The sequence below is a fragment of the Rhinolophus sinicus genome, linkage group LG10 (assembly GCF_036562045.2).
Source record: "Rhinolophus sinicus isolate RSC01 linkage group LG10, ASM3656204v1, whole genome shotgun sequence".
Taxonomy (NCBI): domain Eukaryota; kingdom Metazoa; phylum Chordata; class Mammalia; order Chiroptera; family Rhinolophidae; genus Rhinolophus; species Rhinolophus sinicus.
Window position 1 is genome coordinate 83,083,184 of NC_133759.1, and position 22,032 is coordinate 83,105,215.

The 22,032-nt window shown below is 37.5% G+C and overlaps 1 protein-coding gene across 1 annotated transcript in view; it reads left to right on the plus strand.

Moving 5' to 3' along the window:
* NDFIP1 (Nedd4 family interacting protein 1) overlaps positions 1 to 22,032 on the plus strand; it is a 44,897-nt gene that overhangs the window by 14,897 nt on the left and 7,968 nt on the right. The window contains exons 2-6 of the mRNA XM_019739096.2: positions 8,167 to 8,254; positions 12,675 to 12,805; positions 16,423 to 16,510; positions 17,399 to 17,523; positions 20,137 to 20,203. Coding sequence (XP_019594655.1) covers positions 8,167 to 8,254; positions 12,675 to 12,805; positions 16,423 to 16,510; positions 17,399 to 17,523; positions 20,137 to 20,203 — 499 coding nt within the window. The remainder of the gene's footprint in view (positions 1 to 8,166; positions 8,255 to 12,674; positions 12,806 to 16,422; positions 16,511 to 17,398; positions 17,524 to 20,136; positions 20,204 to 22,032) is intronic.

Below are 22,032 nucleotides of genomic sequence, written 5' to 3' on the forward strand. Positions count from 1 at the left end.
TATTTTCTTTCTTTTTTAAGTTTTCATCTTCCTGCATGGTTGTTTCCTCTGTGTTGCATTTGCTCTCTTTGCTTTGGTCTTCTATGACCTTTTATGTTACAAGCTTTCTTTTGGTGTATGGTGATCTTTGCTGCGTGGTTAAGAGTGTGTGCGTGGTCTGTAATGCAGTTTGGAAGCTGCTCAGAATGCTTTTCCCTGAAGCCTGCATCATACATAGTGTGACCTGACTAGACTGTTTCTTTGAATAACAGTGTCTTTAGATCTTTTCTCTCTGGCTGGTCAGTTTCCCCAGAGAAAAGGCCTGGTTGCTGGTATCCTGGGAGCTGATGGGGGGAAGAAGTCTGGGAGATCTCAACATCTAGTACATAAATCTCTCATCTCAAGCACTTTTGTCTGATATGCTACCCTTTCTCCTAAACTCGTATGTCTCCAGTCCAGAACTCTTTGCTTTATTCTCTCCAGAGAATAAACCTCTAGTCTTCTAATGGAGAGTTTGGGAGCTGTGTGTAACTGTCTCCAACCTTTCTTTCTGCTTTTTTTTTGGGGGGGGGGGGAGGGGGAGATCTTTCTGCTTTTAAATCTCATTTTCACTCCTGCCAGTACCTGGTGCCATCAGTTCTTGAGCATTTTGGGGGTATAGTGTGAGACAGGTTGCTTTTCTGTTTTCTGGTTTAAGATTCCTTTTTCTTGGGTCTGCTGTATTAGTTGCCACCTGTCACCCAGTTTCTAGCTTTCAGGATTTTATTTCTGCTTCCTCTCTCGGTACTTGTCTTTGTAGTTAGTGTTTTTTTAGTTTTTGTTTTTTGCCTTAAAATTAACAAAACTTGACTAACATTTACATTTAAGATAGTTTTGGAAAGGATAAAAGGCAAATGTGTGTGTTTAATCTTTAACTAGAACATTATAATTGTCATTACTTCTTTTGATTACAACTTTTTTTGCTAAACTGCAGACTTACTGAGGTCAGAAACAGCAGTCACATTCCTTGCTGTGTCCTCAGACCCCACACAGGTCACGGCCTGTCATGTTCTTTGAGTGGTGTTAAATTAATCTAGCAGTTAAACACCTGCATAGTGGAACATTCTGTGATGAAGGGGTGGAGGGAAAGATAGGAAATGCTTAATGCATTTCCGTCTCGGCTCTCATTGTTCTTGCAGGAGAAGGGCACCTCATGACTAGGCCTAAATTAAGGCAGGCCCTCTTCAGTAGAGTGCCTTTTCCTTGCCATATTCTCAGCCCTCGTATATTCTACTTCGGTCGTCGTAGTGCTCATCAGATCATCAAGCATAGTTTTGGAACTTCACAGCCGGAGCGCGAATTCTGGTAGCTTCTGGGCTGGCCAAGCAGGCTGCCACCAGCACACGTGCCTGGGTTGGAGGCATGTCTGTCACTGTCTATCTGTACATTTGACTTCACTGTCTTTCTAGTGTAGAATATTCCTTTTTTTAATTGTTCTTAGGAGAAGAAAAATATTCTAGGTATTACAGTGTGATCAAAATACCAATTTTCCTTCATATGTACCACAAACATTTACTAAAACACCTATTTGTATCCAGTACTCTGTGCTAAGTGTTGTACTGTTACCGGTTAAATATTAAATGTTAAACATTTTTTATTTCGAAAGAGAGAAAGGTTGGATGGCGTCTTCTTTAGGTTTCTTGTGCTTTTGTTACCATTTCTTTTTAAAATTGGGAATTATAGAACCATAATCTTTTCATTTTTATTATGAAATACTGGATACACACAAAAGGACCTTACGAAGCATGAAAATAAATGAAGCACCTGTAAATCTACAACTCAGGTTATAGCAATCTTTTTGTGAAAGTTTTTTGTTTCTCAGACCTTGCTTTTAGAGCAGTCAGTAAGATGCTTTTGCCTTCATTGCTTGATAAAGCCCTGTTTCTCCTCGGTTCTCCCCATGTTTTCTGTGTTCCTTGTGCTAAGGCTCTGATTACTCACGGAGCCATCATCACTGTCCCTTCCACAGATGTGATAGTCATCTGCCTGTGCCTTCATGTGACCTGGTACGTTAAGATGGTATTGAGGTAGCTACCATTTCTTCGGGTAGGATTCTGTTAGAGTTCCACATCCGCGCCTGCTTCAGTCAACATGTGCTGATGAGGTATCCGTGCTGTGCCACTCGCTGTGACGTGCTGGGTGAATCATGCAGCAATAAATCACGCAAAGGTCCCCGTCTGCAGATGGCCCACAGTCTACAGCACAAATCCTCTGACAGGCTCTTTTTCTCCCCTTCCAGAATTGTTAATGAAGTATGATTTACATACAGAAACATACACAGATTATACATGTACAGCTCAGTATACATTTTCACAAGCTGAAAACACATTTAACTAGTACCCAGACCAAGAACCAGCATTACCAGCACTCAAAGCTCCCTTCGGGTGCCCTTCCAGTTGCCCCTCTCCCAGGATAACCACTCACTAGCAAATGAGGTTTGCCTGGTTGGTCATTGTCACATGCACCTAAGAAACGACTTCCTCTGGTATTTCAGTATAATGGTGTATAGGAATAGTGCTTCTGTCAATAGATTTAACGAAAAAATTATTTGTCCTTGTTGACATATGTTGATCCTAACAATTACATATAATGCATCATTTAACAAATCTTATCAAATTACATTTTTAACATCCAAAATTAACAGCCTAAATCGTATTATGGCTTAAAGTAACAATCAGTCTGTCTAGTAAATTAATGAAAAAAATGGAAGTGTTCGTTCAGGAACATTAAGGGGAAAAAGTCAAAAATTGGTGTGTTTCTGGCTTGTTGTAGTAGTAGTGCCTGGTAAAATTTCATTGAGTGAAATATTCAAATTTCTGACTGTCCAGGAGGAAGGTTGTTACGGGCTGTGGCAGAAGAAAAGGCAGTGGAGGGAATGGGAAGCTTGAATCACAGTATATTTGCGTGTGATATAGCAGTCAGTCACTCCCCCTTCTTCCCTTCCTCAGCATCTGGCAACCACTAACCTACTTTCTGTCTCCATTGGATGCCTTTTCTGGATATTTTATGTAAACGGAATCATGCAATATGTGGTCCTTTGTGACTGGCTTCTTTTGCTTAGCAAAATGATTTCAAGTTTCATCTGTGTGATGGCATGTGTCAGTACTTCATTCTATTTGGATAAGATGAGTTATATCGTATTTTGTTTATCCATTCATTCGTTGAACATTTTCGCTATTATAAATAATGCTGTTATGAACATTCATGTACATGTTTTTCTGTGCAAGTATGTTTTCAGTTTTTTTGGATATAAGGAATGGAAGTGCAGGATCTTTTTGTAACTCTATGTTTAACTTTTTTTGGAGGAATTCCCAAGCTTTCCTACAGTGGCTGCATCACTTTCCATTTCCACCAGTGATGTACAAGGGTTCCAATTTCTCTACATACTCAACAGCTCTTGTTATTTCCCTTTTTAATTTTTTATGGCCATACCAATGGGTGTGAAGTGGTATCTCATGGTTTTGATTGGCATTTCTCTGATGACTAATGATGTTGAACATCTTGTGTATACTGGCCATTTGTATATCTTCTGTTGCATTTTTTGCCCTTTAAAAAATTAGATTGTCTTTCTATTGTTCAGTATCGCTTTGTCAGAATTACTTAACTTATTTTAAGTTTCATCCCCTAATAACAACATAATAGAGAACTGTTCTTGATGTAAAGAATTTTGGTGATGTTAGAATAACACAATTTACAGTCAATGTACAATTAAAAGTCTACCATCTATATATAATAGAGAAATTACAGCCTCACTAACGTGGGCTGTTTCTTCTGAACGACAGAGTAAAATAGCATACTCAGTTGTTTACCTAAAGAAGTGTGCTTGTTTACTTTCTGATAAGTATACTGTCTCATTTGGTAGGATTTAAAGAGTATGCAGAAGTAGTGGGTTGGTAATGAGAGGTTTAAGAATTGCATTTTAAGGTAAAAGTTTTAGAAATTAACTCTAAAATTAGAAGTGGTAAATAACATTTAAAGCAGCTAGAGTTTAGGTATTGATTCAGGATTTTGAGACTTATTATTAACAATTTAAAAACGGGATTTAGAACTTAAAAGCATTTTCTTGCTGTTAAAATTGGGCTCAACCAAGAAGAAAATAATGAGTGGTATACACATACTTGTAACTTCATGGAATCATTGGATAGGTCAACATTGTTTTCCACATACTTGTTTTTGTGTGAATTACGCAGTATGTTTTGAAACCTCTTCTTGTGTATAAGAATTTGTGGGGGGGTTTGTTTTTGTTGTTTGGTAGTGTTTGTTGTTGTTTTCCCATTCTTAGTCAATAGAATCCAAGAATGACTTTTAAGTGCCTTAAGGTACTGCCTTCGGTACAGTTGTAAATGTTTTTCCTTACTTAGGCCTAATCCTAGCCCTGGCTCTGCAATTGCTTAAAAACAGCTCATTTCTAAATGAAAGGTATCTTTAGAATTACTTAGGGGAGCTTAGTGATGAAGTCTTCTAGCTGGGGTGGGAACTCAAAATTTAAACCCATAGCGTATAAATGTCTTTAAACTTGTTAAATTCAAGTTTGCTTCTAGTAGAACTAGAGCCATGAATAATTTCTAATGGGAGTTCCTTTAAACTGTTATTTAGCTAAAACACCATATTTATTTCTAATAGCAGCAGTACAGATAGGGTACAGAGGATTGTAGTAAGGAAAACACCCTTTATTTTAGATGTGCTGTATTTCACAGGCTAAATCTACAATACATTATTAGCACCTGTGTGCAGGTAAATATTAAAAAATATATATCGAGAGTGATCAAGGCCAAGAGGCACCCCAGAAGATCGTGATGTATCTAAAGTGGGAACATGGACGAGTTTTAGGGTTTTTCTGGGGAGCCATGACAGAGTCCGCTTGGAGTACAGAGAGGAGCGTCAGGAAAGTGGGAGCGAGGCACCGTCTGGGGTGTGCTAAAGAGAAGGCCACCTGAATTGTCAGACGGTTGGGTTATTCCTATCTCAGCAATGGGGATACAGGTAGTTTTGTACTTAACTCAGGACTTTATGTGGCATGCATAGGTAACTGCATAATTCTTTTTGGAAAAAATACCATTTTTACATATTTAGAGATAAGTAAAATGGATAGACATTGTTGAAAAAAAAAATTACGTGGCAGGAAAGAATCCAGCCCCCAACAGGTATTTATTATCTGTCAGTTACACAATCAAATGATTCCCCCCTCACTGCCCCCACCGCCCAACAGCACAGTGCAGGGAGGGAGCAGAAGGTCCCACCACTTTCCAAACCTTCCGCTCACTGTCTCCCCAACAACCAGGTCTCCCCTACAACCAGGACGCTGTGACAGGTAGGCTGCGCTCAGGCTTCCACTGATCCACGTGACACCTAGAAGAGACTGAGTCGCTTTCTAATGCCAGCCCCAAGGTGACAGTGGTGCTTATCTTCTGAGGGAGCCTCAGGACAGAGCCTGAAGATCCCGCAGCCCTAGGGATGTGGCAAGGAGGACTGCACAGGAAGGGTTCTCAGGGACGGGAAAGGGGACCTTAAAAATACATTGTGGAACCAAGTAACCATTTTATTAGCCTTACAGATAAGCCCCACTCCAGGTCCAGTGCATGTGTCTCCGCTTAGTCGTGTGCCTGACTTGTTTGGCTGGCAGAGCCTAACTGATGGCTGTAGATGCCCCCAAAGTGTAAAAAGGTGTATACTTAGGGATTCTGTTGTGTAGCCAGTTACTCACGCAGATGGTGGTCACTAAATACTTCTTTGAAGGTGATTGCCTCTTTTCCTCCCACATTGTAATGTTTTATTTTAAATACCTTTCTTGATGGAGCGTAAACTTATCACCAGCATCACACCCTGTTTCCCCGGAAATAAGACCTAGCCGGACAGTCAGCTCTAATGCGTCTTGTGGAGGAAAAATTAATATAAGACCAAGTCTTATATTATTTTAGATAAGACTTGGTTTTATATTATAGTAAAATAAAACTGGGTTGTATATTAATGTTTGCTCCGAAAGATGGATGCGTTAGAGCTGATTGTCCGGCTAGGTCTTATTTTTGGGGAAACACTAGAAAACAAGCCAGCACTGGGAAGCCTGTACAGTGAGGTCCTGGGGTCTTCTCAGTATGTGTAGTTTCCGTAGTCAGAGTGGGTATTTTTTGTTGTTTTTGTTTTCAGTTGGAAATAATATTAGTACATGATGCTGAAGTGGTGAATTTTAATGGAGCAAAAAACGTCACCCAGAAATGTTTCTTTTTTGCTCACCAAAGAGAAAATGGGGGTTTCTGAGATGGTTGGAATTTCTTTGCTCTGTTATCTGTTACCCTGATGTGGGATGATCAAATTGCTTATTTCCAGGTTGCTAGGAAACAGGCAACCTATCTTGTAGATACTGGCATATATGACCTCTTTGTTCTTTGGACCTCTATATTTCTTAGAATTGTCACACTTCCTTTCTAAAACCTAAATTATGCAGAGGCAATATGAGTATTTCACCAAGCTCAGGAAATATAAAAACAGGTGTAAAGAGTATTCCTAGGTTTAAAAAGAACATTACTAGCTGCAGTATATTAAGGCAACATCCTTGAAAAGTCTGTATTTGCCTCTGTTTTTGCCCTAGACTCTTCTTTTTGCGATGTTCCCAGGGCACAAGAATGGTGAGGTGGGAGTAGGCTGAGAAAACCCTGCCTAGAGCTTCAGATAATGATAATAGTATTCCAGGTGAACCATGGCCCCAGGAACTCTACTGACTGATTCGATGTCCCAGGAACACTGGCTTTACTATAGCTATCTTGCCCATAGCCTTCCTTTAAAAGGGAAATTCATCTTAGGTTACAAAACAATTATTTTGGGAGTCCTTTCAGTTTAACATTAGATTACAAGAGTTTAAAAAACTGTGACCAGATGATAGATCGTGATGAAAATGTGGCACAGGAATTTATCTTAAACAGAATGCTTTGTAGTAGTAATCAGAAAAGTTTTGCTGGCTTCCAATTTTGAATAGCATAGGGATTGCAGACTGCGGTGGCTGGTTAAAATGGAATGAATTAGGGAGTTGTACTTCACGTTGTGACAGGTCAGGCTCTCTGTTTTTTTCGTTCAATTCAAGAGAGTTTGTAGCAGTTGGTTTAGAGTGTGTGTTTTTTACAAGTGGCTTAGTTGACTCTATATATATATCATGATTGTACACAGGGGGGACCCAGACCCCTGTCACATACACTGGTAAATACTCTGTTATTACTTTACAGACAGACTCCCATTCTTAGCCGATTCATCATTTAAATGAGCTGTAGTCTGTTGTCACCTTGGAAAAATTAAATCAAATGCTGTTGTTCTATGAAGATGAATGAGTTGGGTAGACTATCCAGACTGGTGATGGCAGGAAGACACACTTTTAGTGTGAGTTATTTAAAGTAACAGGAGCTGTAGATTTGGCCAATGAGAAAGTTGCCGAGATAAGGAAGAGAGATGTGTTGATAGGTTATAAGTAGAATCAGGAAAAATTTTATGTTTTCTTAAATGTCTGAATTAAGATCTAATTTCTATGCACAAACTGAATATAATGGTAAACCTTAGTTTCCTGTAATTTATCTTTGCCATAACAGATTATTATTAGATTATTTTTCTGACTTAAAAATTATACAAGTGATAAATGTTCATTACAAAAAATTAGAACATACGTATAAATAACAAGAAAAATCCTTTATGATTGCATCACCTGGAGATAAACAGTAAAACTGTAGGTGTCTATCATTTTGGACCTTCTTTCCATTATATATCTGTCTATCAAAACCAAATTATATAATGTATACTGTTTGGTAAATTTAGCTTTTTTCATGTTACAGTGCAGCATAGATATATATCTGTTTGCGTCATCAAGTTTTCTTCATTTTCATTTTTGTGGCTGCTTAGTCTTGTGAGATGAACTGTATTTTATTTAATGTTTCCTGTGATTGGAGTTTAGGTTGTTACTAATTTTTGCTGCAGTAGCATTTATATCTACCGTTTTGCCTTTTTGTTTATTTCCTTAGGATAAGTGCCTGGGAGTAGAATACTTTGTAAAGGATTTGCACATTTTAAGGCTTGAGACACATTGCCAAATAGCTTTCCAGAAAGGTTATTCTAGTTTTCTGGTTCTCTTCTGTCTTTATACTTGCATTAAAATGTGAATTTTTTATTTAGTTGCAGAATGAGGAAGAGCCCGGGGAGCCGGAGCAGGCTGCAGGTGACGCTCCTCCACCTTACAGCAGCATCTCTGCAGAGAGTGCAGGTAGGCAGCGGCGGCCGAGGTGGCTGCTGAACTCTGGAAATGCTCTTAGCCCTAGGCTTTGGTCTGGTATGTGCTTATTGGTGTCTGCCTTAGCTTCAGCTTTCCTTAAGTTGTCTTTGACATTATTTTTAGTTTGTAGTCTGAGGTGAAAAAACAACTCATGTTACTGTTCTGAAAAACATGGGTAAAATCCCATTTCGGTGTGACTTTTTTAGTTCCATAAAAAAGTCTTAATGTTATATAAAGGAAGTAGACATCCAGGAACTAGGTGATCACCTAATTTTTGTTCTTTTTGTAGTTTCCTCATTAGCTGTTCTGCTCTTTGTGACTTTAGTACCTATAACCTGGAATATGTAGTATGTTAGATTTCTTTTTTTCTATTCTTTGTTTGAAAAAATTTTTTTTTAGTCTTTTATGTTAGATTTCTTTTATGATAGTAAATTCTTAATTAAAAAAGATTAGAAGTCCCCCAGCTCTTTCGTTCCATCCCTGATAGTTTAAGTGTTCCTCATATTTAAACCCCTTAATTAACCTTAAGTCTACCCATCTTATGCCAGATTATCCTTTTAATTTTCATGTGTACCATGTTTCCCCAAAAATAAGACCTAGCCGGGCAATCAGTTCTAATGCGTCTTTTGGAGCAAAAATTAATATAAGACCTGGTCTTACTTTAATATAATATAAGACCAGGTATGATATGATATGATATGATATGATATGATATGATATGATATGATATTGGGTATAATATAATACCAGGTATAATATAATATAATATATAATATAATGTAATATAATATAATAATGAGTCTAATATATTATATAATATAATATATAATATAATATAATACATAATATTGGATATAATATAATACAATATAACAATAATAACATAATACTGGGTGTTATATTAATTTTGGCTCCAAAAGATGCACTAGAGCTGATGGTCCAGCTAGGTCTTGTCTTTGGGAAACATGGTATGTGTAGAAGCGATGGGGGAGAAGAAAATCTCAGTAGTTGAGGACTTTTGGTAACTAGAGCTTCCTGGTAACCAGTTCTGCTTTAATTGCTGAAAGTTGACCAGTTTTGATGAAATCTCTTCCATATTCTCTAAAACAGAACTGTGGCAGAGTGGCAAGTACAGGGCCCACGGTGCCACAACTGAACGCAACGTACTCCCAGGGTAGATATGCAGGATGAAGACAGCATTCATTCCAAACACATCCCCGTCAGAATCCTTTTCAACACAGCACTTCAGGCAGCTATTGTCAGTTGATGTGAGATTTAATCTATTGGTAGTCTCTGTGGCCCTGAGTCTCCCATTATAATTAGGAGGAACATAGGTCAGAAAGTTTCTCACTTCCACTCTGGCTTCAAATTCTGAACTTGGTCTCCTTGTATTAGGTAAGATTCTTTTATTTATAAGCATCTGAAACTAAGAATGCCAAGTTAAGGTTTTGGAAGAATTCTAGGGTGTTTTGTGGAATTAAATTAAGAACACCAAGATTTGGGAAAGAATTGCAGTGCCATGCCTTACTTACTCATCTCTGCCCAGACTATAAGTACTAGTTTTCCATTAACTACTTTCAGTGAAAATTCCAACCAATTAATAAGAAATTGGACTCCTGTTTTATTAATGATAAAAGTCCTTTATATTTATAGGAGGTAATTTTTCCTGACTATCTGAGTTTCTACTTTCTGTCATTATAAAAATTTATAACCATTTTAGATAGAAATTTTTCTCAAACACTGCTCTCCCTATTCACTTACATTTCATATTCTTTGTTTAAATTTTTCTTTATGATTTAGGGGTTATAGTCAGAAACATTCTCCGGTAGGTATTCTGTTCTATACTATAGTGATGCTTTTATTCATTAAGATCTATAGAACTTTTTGACTCAAGCATCAAATTTCCTCCTTGCTGTCAGATGGTATCTCCTGTTGCTGTCAGCCTGAGGTCTTTTACCGCTTTCTCTCTTATTTTTGTTAATTTTGCTGTGGGCCTCAACAGCAAGTAACAAAATTTCTTCAGATTGGGTATAAAGGTAAAGGTAAACTTTCTAGTTATAAGGCCTGAAGAACTCTCTTGAATAGTCTTTGGGTTTTGTGGTATTTCATCTTGTAACTGCAGAACCAACCAGCTCAAAATGATCCTATTCTGTTGAACAATCCACTGAGTTGCTCTTCAGAGATAATAGACAAAAACCACATGCAATGTAGCTGAAGCATGTGCAGAAGAGAGAACTTTGACTTCACTGCACCCCCCCCACCCCACACACGGAACCAAAGGACTGGGACATAACCAGAACTTGAACACTGGAACCCTTTCAGAAGTCAAGGGTCTGTTGTCCAGGAAGATCCAGTGCTGACACCCCTTACCCATTTATGGTCTTCCAATTACAGCTTGTCACTAGCACTTCCGCGTACCTGTTCCCCCAGCTCCTTAAAAACCCTCAATCTAGTCCAGTGAACAAGATGAATTTGAGGCACCGTTAAGTTTCCCGTCTTCTTGGTTGGCACCTTCTTGATCAGTAAACGTCTCCTTATTTGAAACGCTGATGTTTTGAGTTTTGGCCTTTCAAAGTGTCAGGCACATTAACTTGGGTTCGGTAACAACCTGACTATGTGGAGGCTTTAACAAAACAAAGCAAAATAAAAAAAAACCCCAAACTTAACTTCCTGGGTCTCTACTGAGCTCTTGAGTTTCAGGTAAGTGAAGTGTCAAGGAAGTATGGTTTTAGAGATCATAAGTTACTCAAGACCATTAATTTTTTTATTATTTATAAACTGGAGTTTTCCATTTTTACTATTTTTAAAGGAAACCTCTAAACTAGCTTAAACAGCCCTTTCCCCCTTTGTTGTTAAATTAACATGGCTTATTTTGTTTTGGATAATTGTTGAGTTGTGTATACTTATTAGCCCATATATGAGAAAAAGGGTTAGAAACAGAATGGCACACACATGGGTAGATGGAAAAAAGCACAAGTCATTATTTTGTACACTTATTTTACCTATTTTAATTGTGACGTATACATTTAAACAATCCAACAAATTGGATTTTTTTTTGTTTTGAATGTACTAAATAAACTTGAAAAGATTGTCATTAAACTTTTCATGGAAATCAAAATTATATGAGGTATCTATATTGATGTATCTCATTTAAAAAAATCTTTTGAAGTAGGGAAATAAAAGTGTTTTTACCCCCCACCCCCAACTTAATGTAGTAGGTACCCGTTTTATTCATGTATTCAGAATTACTATGGCTGTGGGCTAATTCACAATTGTACATTTCAATTTGTGATATGACTTTAGTATGATTTGATTAAAAGTAAAAAGTTTTATCAGAAATTATATGGGGAATGTTTTGTAATATATACATATGCATGTCTGTATATGTATATGTGTGTATATATGTGTGTGTATGTATGTTCAATGGTTATTCTAACATGGAAAAAAACCATGTTCCTTAAATTGTATTAGGTGGCAGCAGCTTTAGTTCAATAACACATTTTCCTATATTTTTTTCTAAAAGTTTGATATTTTATTTTTGTCATTTAGATCTGCATTCCACCTGGAGTTGTTTTTTCTGTATAATGTGAGGTAGCAGTTAAGATTAAGTTCTTTTTCCATATGGATATTCAGTTGGTCCTGTACCATTTATTGAAAAAAAAACATTCTTTCTCCTCTGCACCACAGCGTCACCTTTGTCAAAATTGGTGACCATATATGTGTTTCTGGACTCAATATTCTGTCCTTTTGTCTATTGATCTTTGTGCCTGAGCCCTACTGTTTTAATTGTGGAGCTTTATAATCTTGATATCTGGTATTGTAGGTCCTTCAGCCTTTTTGTTCTTTAAGATTACTTTGGTTCTTTTTTACCTTTTTTAGTTCCGTGTACATTTTAGAATCAGTTTGTCAAGTTTTATAAAACAAACAAAAACCCTGCTGGAATTTTAGTTGGGATTGTATTGAATCGATAGATCAAAGACTCAAAGTACCCAAACAAACCTGTGAGAAATGAGTTTTAACTTTTTTTAAAGTTGATTTTCATGTTTGTAAATGGGAGGAAGCCATGGCTTCCACCAGATTTACACACACACACACAGGTGAAGTATTTTTAGTTTAAGTGTGTTCCTTATGCCACAATTAATATTAAATGCCTTTGTGAACACACTACATAACAATTGAGAAAAATGTACTAAAGCACTTGGGAAGGCAAAGTGAGTCTGGAATTTAAATGATTGAAAAGTGGGTAAATTTAAAAAATCATTCCCTCTCCTACTCATCTGTATACATCTTTTGATTCAATTATATGTCTGTTAGAGGAATGCCTGGTTTTTGTTTGCCAGTTAGTGGAAACCCTTTTTTCCCTCAAGTCAGCTAATCATCAGATAATTGTGGCTTCCTTTTTATTTTTCAGCGTATTTTGACTACAAAGACGAGTCTGGGTTCCCAAAGCCCCCATCTTACAATGTGGCTACAACACTGCCCAGTTATGATGAAGCCGAGAGAACCAAGGCTGAAGCTACTATCCCTTTGGTTCCCGGAAGAGTAAGTCTAATTTACTGTGTTTACTGGGTGGCTGCTTTATGGGAATTAAGTTATTTTCATTACCCACTTTTGATTTATTACTTAGGATGGTAAAAGTCCAACTAGTTTTTTTTAAATAACAAGCACATTTTCTTTTGGGACAATAAACTCATGTTCCTAAAAATGATGAGGTAGAAGGTACAAATGAGCAGAAAATCACCAGTCAAGCCTGCTTATTATCCCTATATCTTTATTGCTACCACCACTTCTCCAGTCTCCTGGCGGGGCTGAAATGCCTTGGAGCAGGAGCTGGTTTAGGAAATACACTGGCTTCGCCTTGATTCTGCACACTGAATATTTCAGCGTTAGGTAGCTAGCTGTTAGGGAGACCTATGCAAGGAATAAGTACAACTTTACAGAATGAAACCCATAAAAGGGTCCTCACAATCATGTAGATGACCCCCTGTGCCTCCAGCAGATTATGCCATCTGTGGGGGCATAGTGAATTCAGATCCCATCTGCCCTGATGTTAATTCGTGGAAGTTGGGGGTGGGGTATGATGAAAAGGAGCTGGAGATTTTTTGGGGCATTCTTAGTTCTTGATGTCAGACCTGTAAATAATGTAGATGTGGTTTAAATATTCATCCAGGTTGAAGCAGATACAAGTAGGGCCTTGGGCCAGATCTTGGGAGAATGGGGAGCAGGATCCAGTCTCAGGAATGTGGGGTGACCAGGGCTCCAGACTCTAGTCCCTGTAGAAAACTAGAGTGAAAAATAAGAAAGAACAGAAGCTCAATCTGGGCAGTGCAATGGCACAGGTCCCAGACGTTCAGGCCTTAGAGCCGCAAACTGTTTACAGGCCACACCTTTAGGACTGGGGCTCCTAAAACCACTGCTTGGCAGACATAGTAGTTTGTAAGTGCAGTCTAGGCTGATTTTACATGATGATGTGGATTCAGTTTTTATAGGTGCCAGGGGAAACTAAGGACCCACATAGAGCTTACTGTCTCAGGGCAAAACAGTTTCAATATAAATACTATGTATTGGAAGCAAACAACAGGGTTGGTCCTATGTTTGGTATATAGTAGTATTTATGTAGTATTTTTTGGTATATAGTAGTATTTATATAGTAGTATTTATATAGTAGTATTTTTATATATTTCTGATCTTCACAGTAACCTCACAGGGTGAGGATTATATTATCCCCATTTTATAGATGCAAAAACTGAGTCCCAGAGAGATTAAGTAATTTGCCCAAAGTCATATAGCTAATAAGTAGCACAGGTGAGAGCCAAACCCAGATAGTCTAGACTCCAAAGTCCTTGTATGTACTCTCTAGACCTGTTGAAATATATGGCAACTGTTCCATGGAAGGAGACCAGGAGATTAGCTCTCACTAATCCCAGAACTCTTTAGAATACTTTTGTTTGACAAGTGTATGTATTTAGGAACATCTTAAAGGGTTCTGTATGATTTAGCAAACCTATGTAGAGCACTTGTTTATACAATGTACAGTCTATGTATTTTGCAATGGATAGGTAGGAAGCTTTGTATAAGACAATGTTCCTGCCATACAAGAGCTTAAAATCCAGCTGGGGAAAAGGCCCGCAAACACGCATATCTAGGCAGCACAGGATCAGTGAGCAATAAAAACTGACTTTTTACTATGTGATCTTGGGGAAGATGGGATTTGAAATGGGCCCCAAATTTTAATGGATGATAAGAACATTCAGAGGGAAAAGCCCAGAAAGGTGGTGAGAATTCATCTAGGTGCAGGGCAGATTCTGTGCATGTAGTGATTGGTTTTGCTTGAGACAAAGTTAAAGTTTGTGACCAGAACTGGAGGTTGTAGCAATCTCCTGAATGCTAGGCTGAAGCATTTAGACTTAATTTGCAGGTCACACAGAATCTTCAAAGGTTTTTGAGAAGCTATAATAAGACAAGTATGGTGTTTTAGAAACATTAGCCGGCAACAGTTTGTAGGAGGAGTCCCAGTAGTATGGACACCAGTTAGAAGGCATTTGCAATATTCCAGATGCTCCTTGATTTTCAATGGGGTTACATCCCCATAACCATTGAAGATTGATAATATTGTAAATTGAAACTACATTTAATACACTTAACCTATTAACATTATAGCTTAGCTTAGCTTAGCCAGCTTCTGTTGGTGTGTATCACTTTGGCACCACCGTTAAGTTGAAAAAAACTGGTAAGTCAAACCATCGTAAGTTGAGGACCATCTGTATTAGAAATTACTTCCATGTGTTTTTGTAGTATTATCTTTGAGTAATTATGGAAAAAAAGAATTAGTTTCTAATTTGGCAAAGAATTATTTATCCTGCTAATATGAATTCAGAATACTATGTATTTAGTATTTTTAAATATATAAAACAAACACATTCTTTTAAAACTTTCAAACAGTAGAGGAAATGTGTTAAGTTAGAAGTGGAAGCTACCACTACCCATTTTCTCTAGTTCCTGTTCCCCAAGGAAAGCACTGTTAACAGCTTGTTAGGGATTTCTAAGGCCCTTTTCTGTGTAGGGCAAGTATTGATTGCCCTGAATTTTTTTTGTTTGATTTAATTTGAGGAACCCTCATTGGATTGTACAGGTCTGTCGCTTTTACTTTTAAGCATATGTTCATTTATTTTTCAACATATTTACATAAGTTGAAAAGGTAGGCTACAATATGTTGGTTGTCAGTGTTGGTCAAGATCATGTTCTTTCTAGACTTGGAAGGTTATATTTTCAAGTTAGGATGGAAGGGATCCTGTCTGCCAATAAAATTGGAAGTGAGATTGTTTCAGACCTGTATACCAATATAAACAAATGGTGATGGAGTTGAGCAGTGGGCTGCCCCAGAGACGCTTCATGTATGGTCACGCTGTCCCTTTCCCTAGGTCAGTCTCATAAAATACTTGAGCCACTCAATTGTATCTCCTTACTAGGCCCTGGGTTACTGGTATGCTGGGCCCTAAACAGGGCCTGGATTATTGACATTCTAGAAGTTAAGCCAAATGTGTAAGTAAATTTTCTCCTTCATATATATGAATATATATATTCATATATATTCATATATATATTCATATATATGAAGGAGAAAATTTACTTACACATTTGGCTTAAATTCTGGAATATATATACATATATATGAAGGAGAAAATTATATATAAATATGTCACATATGTAAAATATGTATATTATATATTATATAAGTATGTATGAATTCACATATGTATGGATATATATATATGAACTTTATGAACTTTATAATATTTGAAGTGTATTGTTAAAAACTTGGATTAAAAAATGAAAATCTTTCATGTAGAAAACTATGGCGATAGAAGAAAGATTTGTTTTTTCTTTAATTTTATCTTTTACCTTTAGACAATGAAATTAAAAACAAATTTAGGTCTTTTTAAAAATTTACCTTTATTGAGGTAACATTGGTTTATAACGTCATAAAGGTTTCAGGTACAAAATAAAAATTTTTAGCGTATACTGAGCCTTAATGTTCATAGTTTTAAATTGAGCCAAAGCAGTACATTTCCCCTTGGTACTACTTATGTCCCTTTCTCTGTTTTCCTTTGCCTAGAATTAATTCATTGTGAATTTACCTTCTTTTTCTTTTCGTTTAGGATGAGGATTTTGTGGGTCGGGATGATTTTGATGATGCTGACCAGCTGAGGATAGGAAATGATGGGATCTTTATGTTAACTTTTTTCAGTAAGTATATCCTCATAGCAGAGCCACTTCCCACAAACCAGAGTGCTTTGGATTATGGGTGAATGGAATTAAAATAACTAGTTGAACTAATATTTTAATAACATTATATTTGTTTGGTACCTTTTACTGAGATGACAGAGCGTAGTACACTTTTATCTTAATATCCCTTTTCTTCATCTTCTATGAGTATCTATGGAAAATACAATTAAAGCAGTTATGGAGATGTCGCATTTTTACATGAGCTGTGTAAGCCTCATCTTTCAGGTCTGCAGGTCCCCTTTCTTGTGCTTCTTTCTACTCATACCTGACCCTGTAGGATAGGAATTAAATGCCTTTGTCTGATGAACTTTGTTTTGGAAGCTTCTATTTTCTAGCAGATGAAAGTCAGCGTGATTTTTCTCCCTTGATGTTATTTTGCATTTATCTTTCCATGCGCCTCACTTAGAAGTGAGCCACCATTTCTATTATTTGTGGTATTGAAAAGATATAAAGAAACGCAGTGCTTTTAGAGGTGATGTTAAGTAAACTATCAAAATTCATAAAAGTAGGAGGATGAATGACTTGAGTCAGATTGTTTGGGAGCACTGATGTAATGTTCAAGACATTTATTCACTAAAGTGTAACGTACAGTAAAGTCATAAGTACACAGTTTGGTGAATGTTAAGGCATTTTTGAAAGTGAGCAGCAGTAGACAGTAGTGTAACACCTGATACTCAGAGAGGATGTTTTCTTGTTTGCTTTGGGGAGGAGGGGTAAGGGTGGTGGAGGGTGGGCGGGGCCGGCTTTTATCCTTGGGAAAGTCGTTTAAGCAGGAGCAAGTGGAGAAGGCACTCTTGCTTCTTGGGTAACAGGACATCTGACGTCTTTTTTATCTCTCTGCTTTTACAGTGGCATTCCTCTTTAACTGGATTGGGTTTTTCCTGTCTTTTTGCCTGACCACTTCAGCTGCAGGAAGGTATGGGGCCATTTCAGGATTTGGTCTCTCTCTCATTAAGTGGATCCTGATTGTCAGGGTAAGTTGTACACCAGAAAAGATAGACTCTGTAGAGAAATAATGAGTAGAATAACTTTGAGTGTTTGATTTTTTTTTTTTTCTGTTTGCTTTTTTTGCATTATGTCAGCATTTAAAATTATTTTCAAACCTTTGTGCTTGTTTCACAAAGTTGAACCTAATCAGTTGCAATTGATTCATGCAAACAAGTTTTGTAGTTAAATCTAGTGAATATTGGTGATCCAGGGACATCTATCCTATAAGTTGTTCACCGCCTGCTTTCTCTGTTTTTAATGTTTCTTAAATGATAATATATGTGTTTGTTCTGAAATTCATTGTTTTTATAATAAAAAGAAGGATATCACCTCTCATTACTTCTTCTAAAGTTTTAGTTTATCTTCTTCCCTCCTTCGCTCTCTTCTCCCCGTTTCCTCCCTTTCTTCCTTGTTCTCTTCCTCCCTCCCTTCTGCGATTGGTTATCAGTAGCATCACTGGTTATGCCAAAATGTTTTGGGGAGTTAAAAGTGTTTAACAAATGCTACTCCATCAGGAACCTTATCTGTAAAGTAAATTAGCGATATCTTCGGGTATTTATTTGGAAGTTACCGGTTAAAATTGCATGAAATAATTTAAAGTTATAAAATATCTAGTCTCTTCAAGTACCCTCTGAGTTCAGATAAGTTTATTGTTATTGTCAGCTTTCTAGATGAAAACAATGTATTCATCATAAATGGGCATTATTAACTAATTAATGCGTGTTAACTGACCACTGGAGTTTTTTCAAACTTACTTGTTCTAAAGAATTTGTTAATATTTTTTGGGATTCCAAGTTCCTTTGAGAATCTGATAAAAATTATGGGCCTTTCCCCCAGGTAGTTAAAGTATATACTCATCTAAAACATGAACTTTAGGTTAATAACCCAAGCCCTAAAGAAGTTTTTCATTCCTTCTCTAAATCTTAATTGTTATTAAGAAATAAGACATTATATTTTAATGCTCAAACTATATTAAACTCTTAGACACCAAAGCCCCCAATAGAAAACAGATAAAATTAGTTACCAATCTTTTTAAACTAAAATTTTGAGTGAATTGACTAAATTTTAAAATTGAATTTAATGAATCAACTTGTATCAGTTAGGATGGTTTTGTCTGCAAGTAACAGAAAACTTAGTTCAAACTGGCGTAGAAAACAGTGGGAAAAATTTATGCTTATGAAAATAAGTCCTGACATGGAGGTTAGTTAAATCAGTGTTTCCTTGACGTCATCAGAGAAACGGACGTTTCTGCCCAGGATGCTGGTATAGCTGCTGCTCCCCGAGGGTCAGGGCAGCTCAGCACATCAGAAACACAGTGGTTGCTCAACAGAAGAGAAGGAACTATTTCTTCTTTCCCTTTCTCTTTAAGAGCAAGGAAACCTTCTTAGCCCTCAGTTCCCATTGACCAGAATAACATCGTGTGCCAGTCCCTGGCAAAAGATGGGATAATCATGATGAACATGAGAAAGCTACCAAGGTCAAGGCATGGCTGGAGACGCAGGGCTTATTAGAAAGGAGGTCAGATAGTTGGTTTGGGCACTGGGTAAGCAAAGCAAAAGCATCATCAAAACACATTTCTAGGGGCCAGCCCAGTGGCTCAGGTGGTTGGAGTGCCGTGCTCCTAACGAGGCCGCAGTTCAATTCCCACATGGGCCAGTGAGCTGCGCCCTCCACAGCTAAGATTGTAAACAACAGCTCTCCCTCTCCCATGAGCAGCCGGAGGTTGGTGTGGCTGGCAAGAGCTGCCATGAGCGGAGGTTGGTGTGGCTGGCAAGAGCTGCCATGAGCTGCTGTGAACGGCCGACTGACTGCTGGCAACCGACTGCCTCAGCCGGAGGGAGCGCAAGGCTCCTAATACCAGCGTGGGCCAGGGAGCTGTGTCCTACACAACTAGACTGAGAAACAAAAGGCTTGAACTGGAGTGGGGGTGGGAGGCGGAAGGAAAAACGGGGGGAACATTTCTAGAAGGACCAATCTTATGTGGGCCAAAAATAAAGATTTAAAAAACAGATTTGACCTGATCTCTGCACTGTACACCTGAAGCTGAACAATAATGAATGCCAACTGATTTTATATGTGTGTGTATATATATATATATATATACATATATATATGCATATGTATATATGTATGTATATGGTTACAGGAAGTGGAGTACAGCATTAGGAATAGAGACAGTGGAAATTTAATGGCTCTGTGCAATGTCAGAGGGATAGTGGATGGAGGAAGGGGGGGTTCACACAGTGTGAGGGATATAAATGATAAACGTCTAAGTATTGCTTTGTCTTGTGCACCTGAAACTAATAAAATTAAAAAAAAAACCACCAGATTTGAGTACTTTCAAAACAAGTAATCTATAAAGCTGAATGTTATCATACTTCAAGATTGCTTTTTCATGGAAGAAAATACATTTGCATGTGTCATAAGCATTTCCAAACAGTAACATATGAAATACGTTCACTTATTTAAAAAATGTTATTATAAGAGCTAAATGACAGCCTTCGTGTACAAAATAAAGTCTTGCGTTTTGTGTGCCCTTATGTTAAAATGGGAAATCATATCTGCTAAGCTGCTGTGAAATGTTTTGCTTTATTTTTCAGTTTTCCACCTATTTCCCTGGATACTTTGACGGTCAGTATTGGCTGTGGTGGGTGTTCCTGGTTTTAGGTAAGTGCTTTTAGCATGGACAAAGGAGAGAAAAGATTATGTTAAATTTTAGAAGTAAAATTACTTTTAGTAAACCCTCACCTTGCTTACATACATTACTATATGGTAATATATTAGTCAGCAATAAGTATAATTTTAAAAATATTTCTCTCAAAGATTAGGCTGCTATCACCATGAGAATAACATGCATGTTAATAAAATGCCTCTTAGTGGTGGTAGGTTTTTCCTAACCTAATCATATACACTTCTCAGGTTCCCAGTGTGTCCCAGTAGGACATATTCATAAGATGACTTTATAGCCTGTAGGTTTTTTTTCTCCTTGTGAGTTATTACCACAGAGAGTTCACAACCCCAAGTTGCTTATAGGCTTCTTGTAATCAATTGAGCTACTCATGAGTGTATGTGTCCCATCTTCAGCTGAATCTGTCAGTAGAAAACAGAAAATATATAGCCTTGCTAAACATAACTTCTGGAAGAACCACTATTGGGTTTCCAGAATTCTTTAGTTCATTATTAGTGAGAATAAGAATTATTTTGTGATGGGAAAGAGGCTGTGTTTTTTTTTAATGTCAGACATTTCAGGTTGTTGATCTTAAGATTGTATTTTTCGCTCTAAATATTTATTTTAAAATCTTTTCTTCCAAGACATTTTAAAGCAAAGATGAACATTGAGATGAATGAACATCATTTCTCTACAATAATAGCAGGGCTACTCTGTAGCTATTGCTCTGCTTCTGTGACATCACTTTTTTCTATCTCCTATTTTGGGCCTTTTGTTGCCTCCTTAATGAAGATCCTCGATGGCAGTGCTGTTAATGGGTCTGGGTAGCACAGTACAGCTTCATGCCCAACAGGTACTTAATACGTCAGGACCTACCTTTTTCACCGAGGGTGACAGAGCCATGCATTGCTGACCCTCAGTTTTATTTAAAAAGTGCAAGTCATCCATCATGCCATCCCTCACCGCCCCACTAGCATCATCTACTCTGCTGTTAGTCACTGGAATTCTAAGGAAAGAGAAGTAGTGATTTCCCCCCGTCCTTTGATTATTGAGGAGCTTATTAATAAAAATGACCTACAGGAGAGTTACTTTGCAGGAAGTCCTTTGGTTGCTTATTCTCAAACTGTGTCTTTAAGAGAAAGGCTGACCCCCTCCTCTTCCCGTAAGCCTAAAGTCCAAGCAAATCCTGCATGGATCAAAGAAGAACCATTAAGCATATTTTCAGGTGATTGTTGACAGCATAGATAGTTTAAAGAAATGTAATGGACTGATTTTCTACCTATATTAAAGTTTCATGGGACATAAATTTATAATTCTTTATAATTGATCATTCTTGCTATCTTACTGCTTACTAGTAAGGAAAAAAATGGTGAGGCTTTGGATGTGTACTTAGTTTATTTGGACCCAATGTTTGGGTCATTTTTGGAACTTCTCTTGTGGAGAGAACCAATTTTTGGGGAGTTTTTCCTACAAGGTCCAGAGTTCTTAAACTGGCAGCTCATAAGCTACATCGAGCCTGTAAGTTGTGGTTTGTTTGTTCTACAGTTATTTTCAGAATATTTGTTATTAGTTGCCATCATTTAAAAAATCAAGAGTCTACACATAAAATATCTGATATTTTTACTTTTCTTAAAAATTGGAATATCTAGCAAAACTGGCTTACACTCCCACATGGCACCCACCTTTTGACTGGAGCTGACTTGTAGCTGCCCCCTCCATACAGGTTATGTGCGCTCTAGTTCACTAGGATCCCAGCACCCAGCACTTGAGGGGGTGACCCCTGCTCTGTAGTCCTGTTGCTTTTGGTGCCAAACAGTGGTGTTCACTG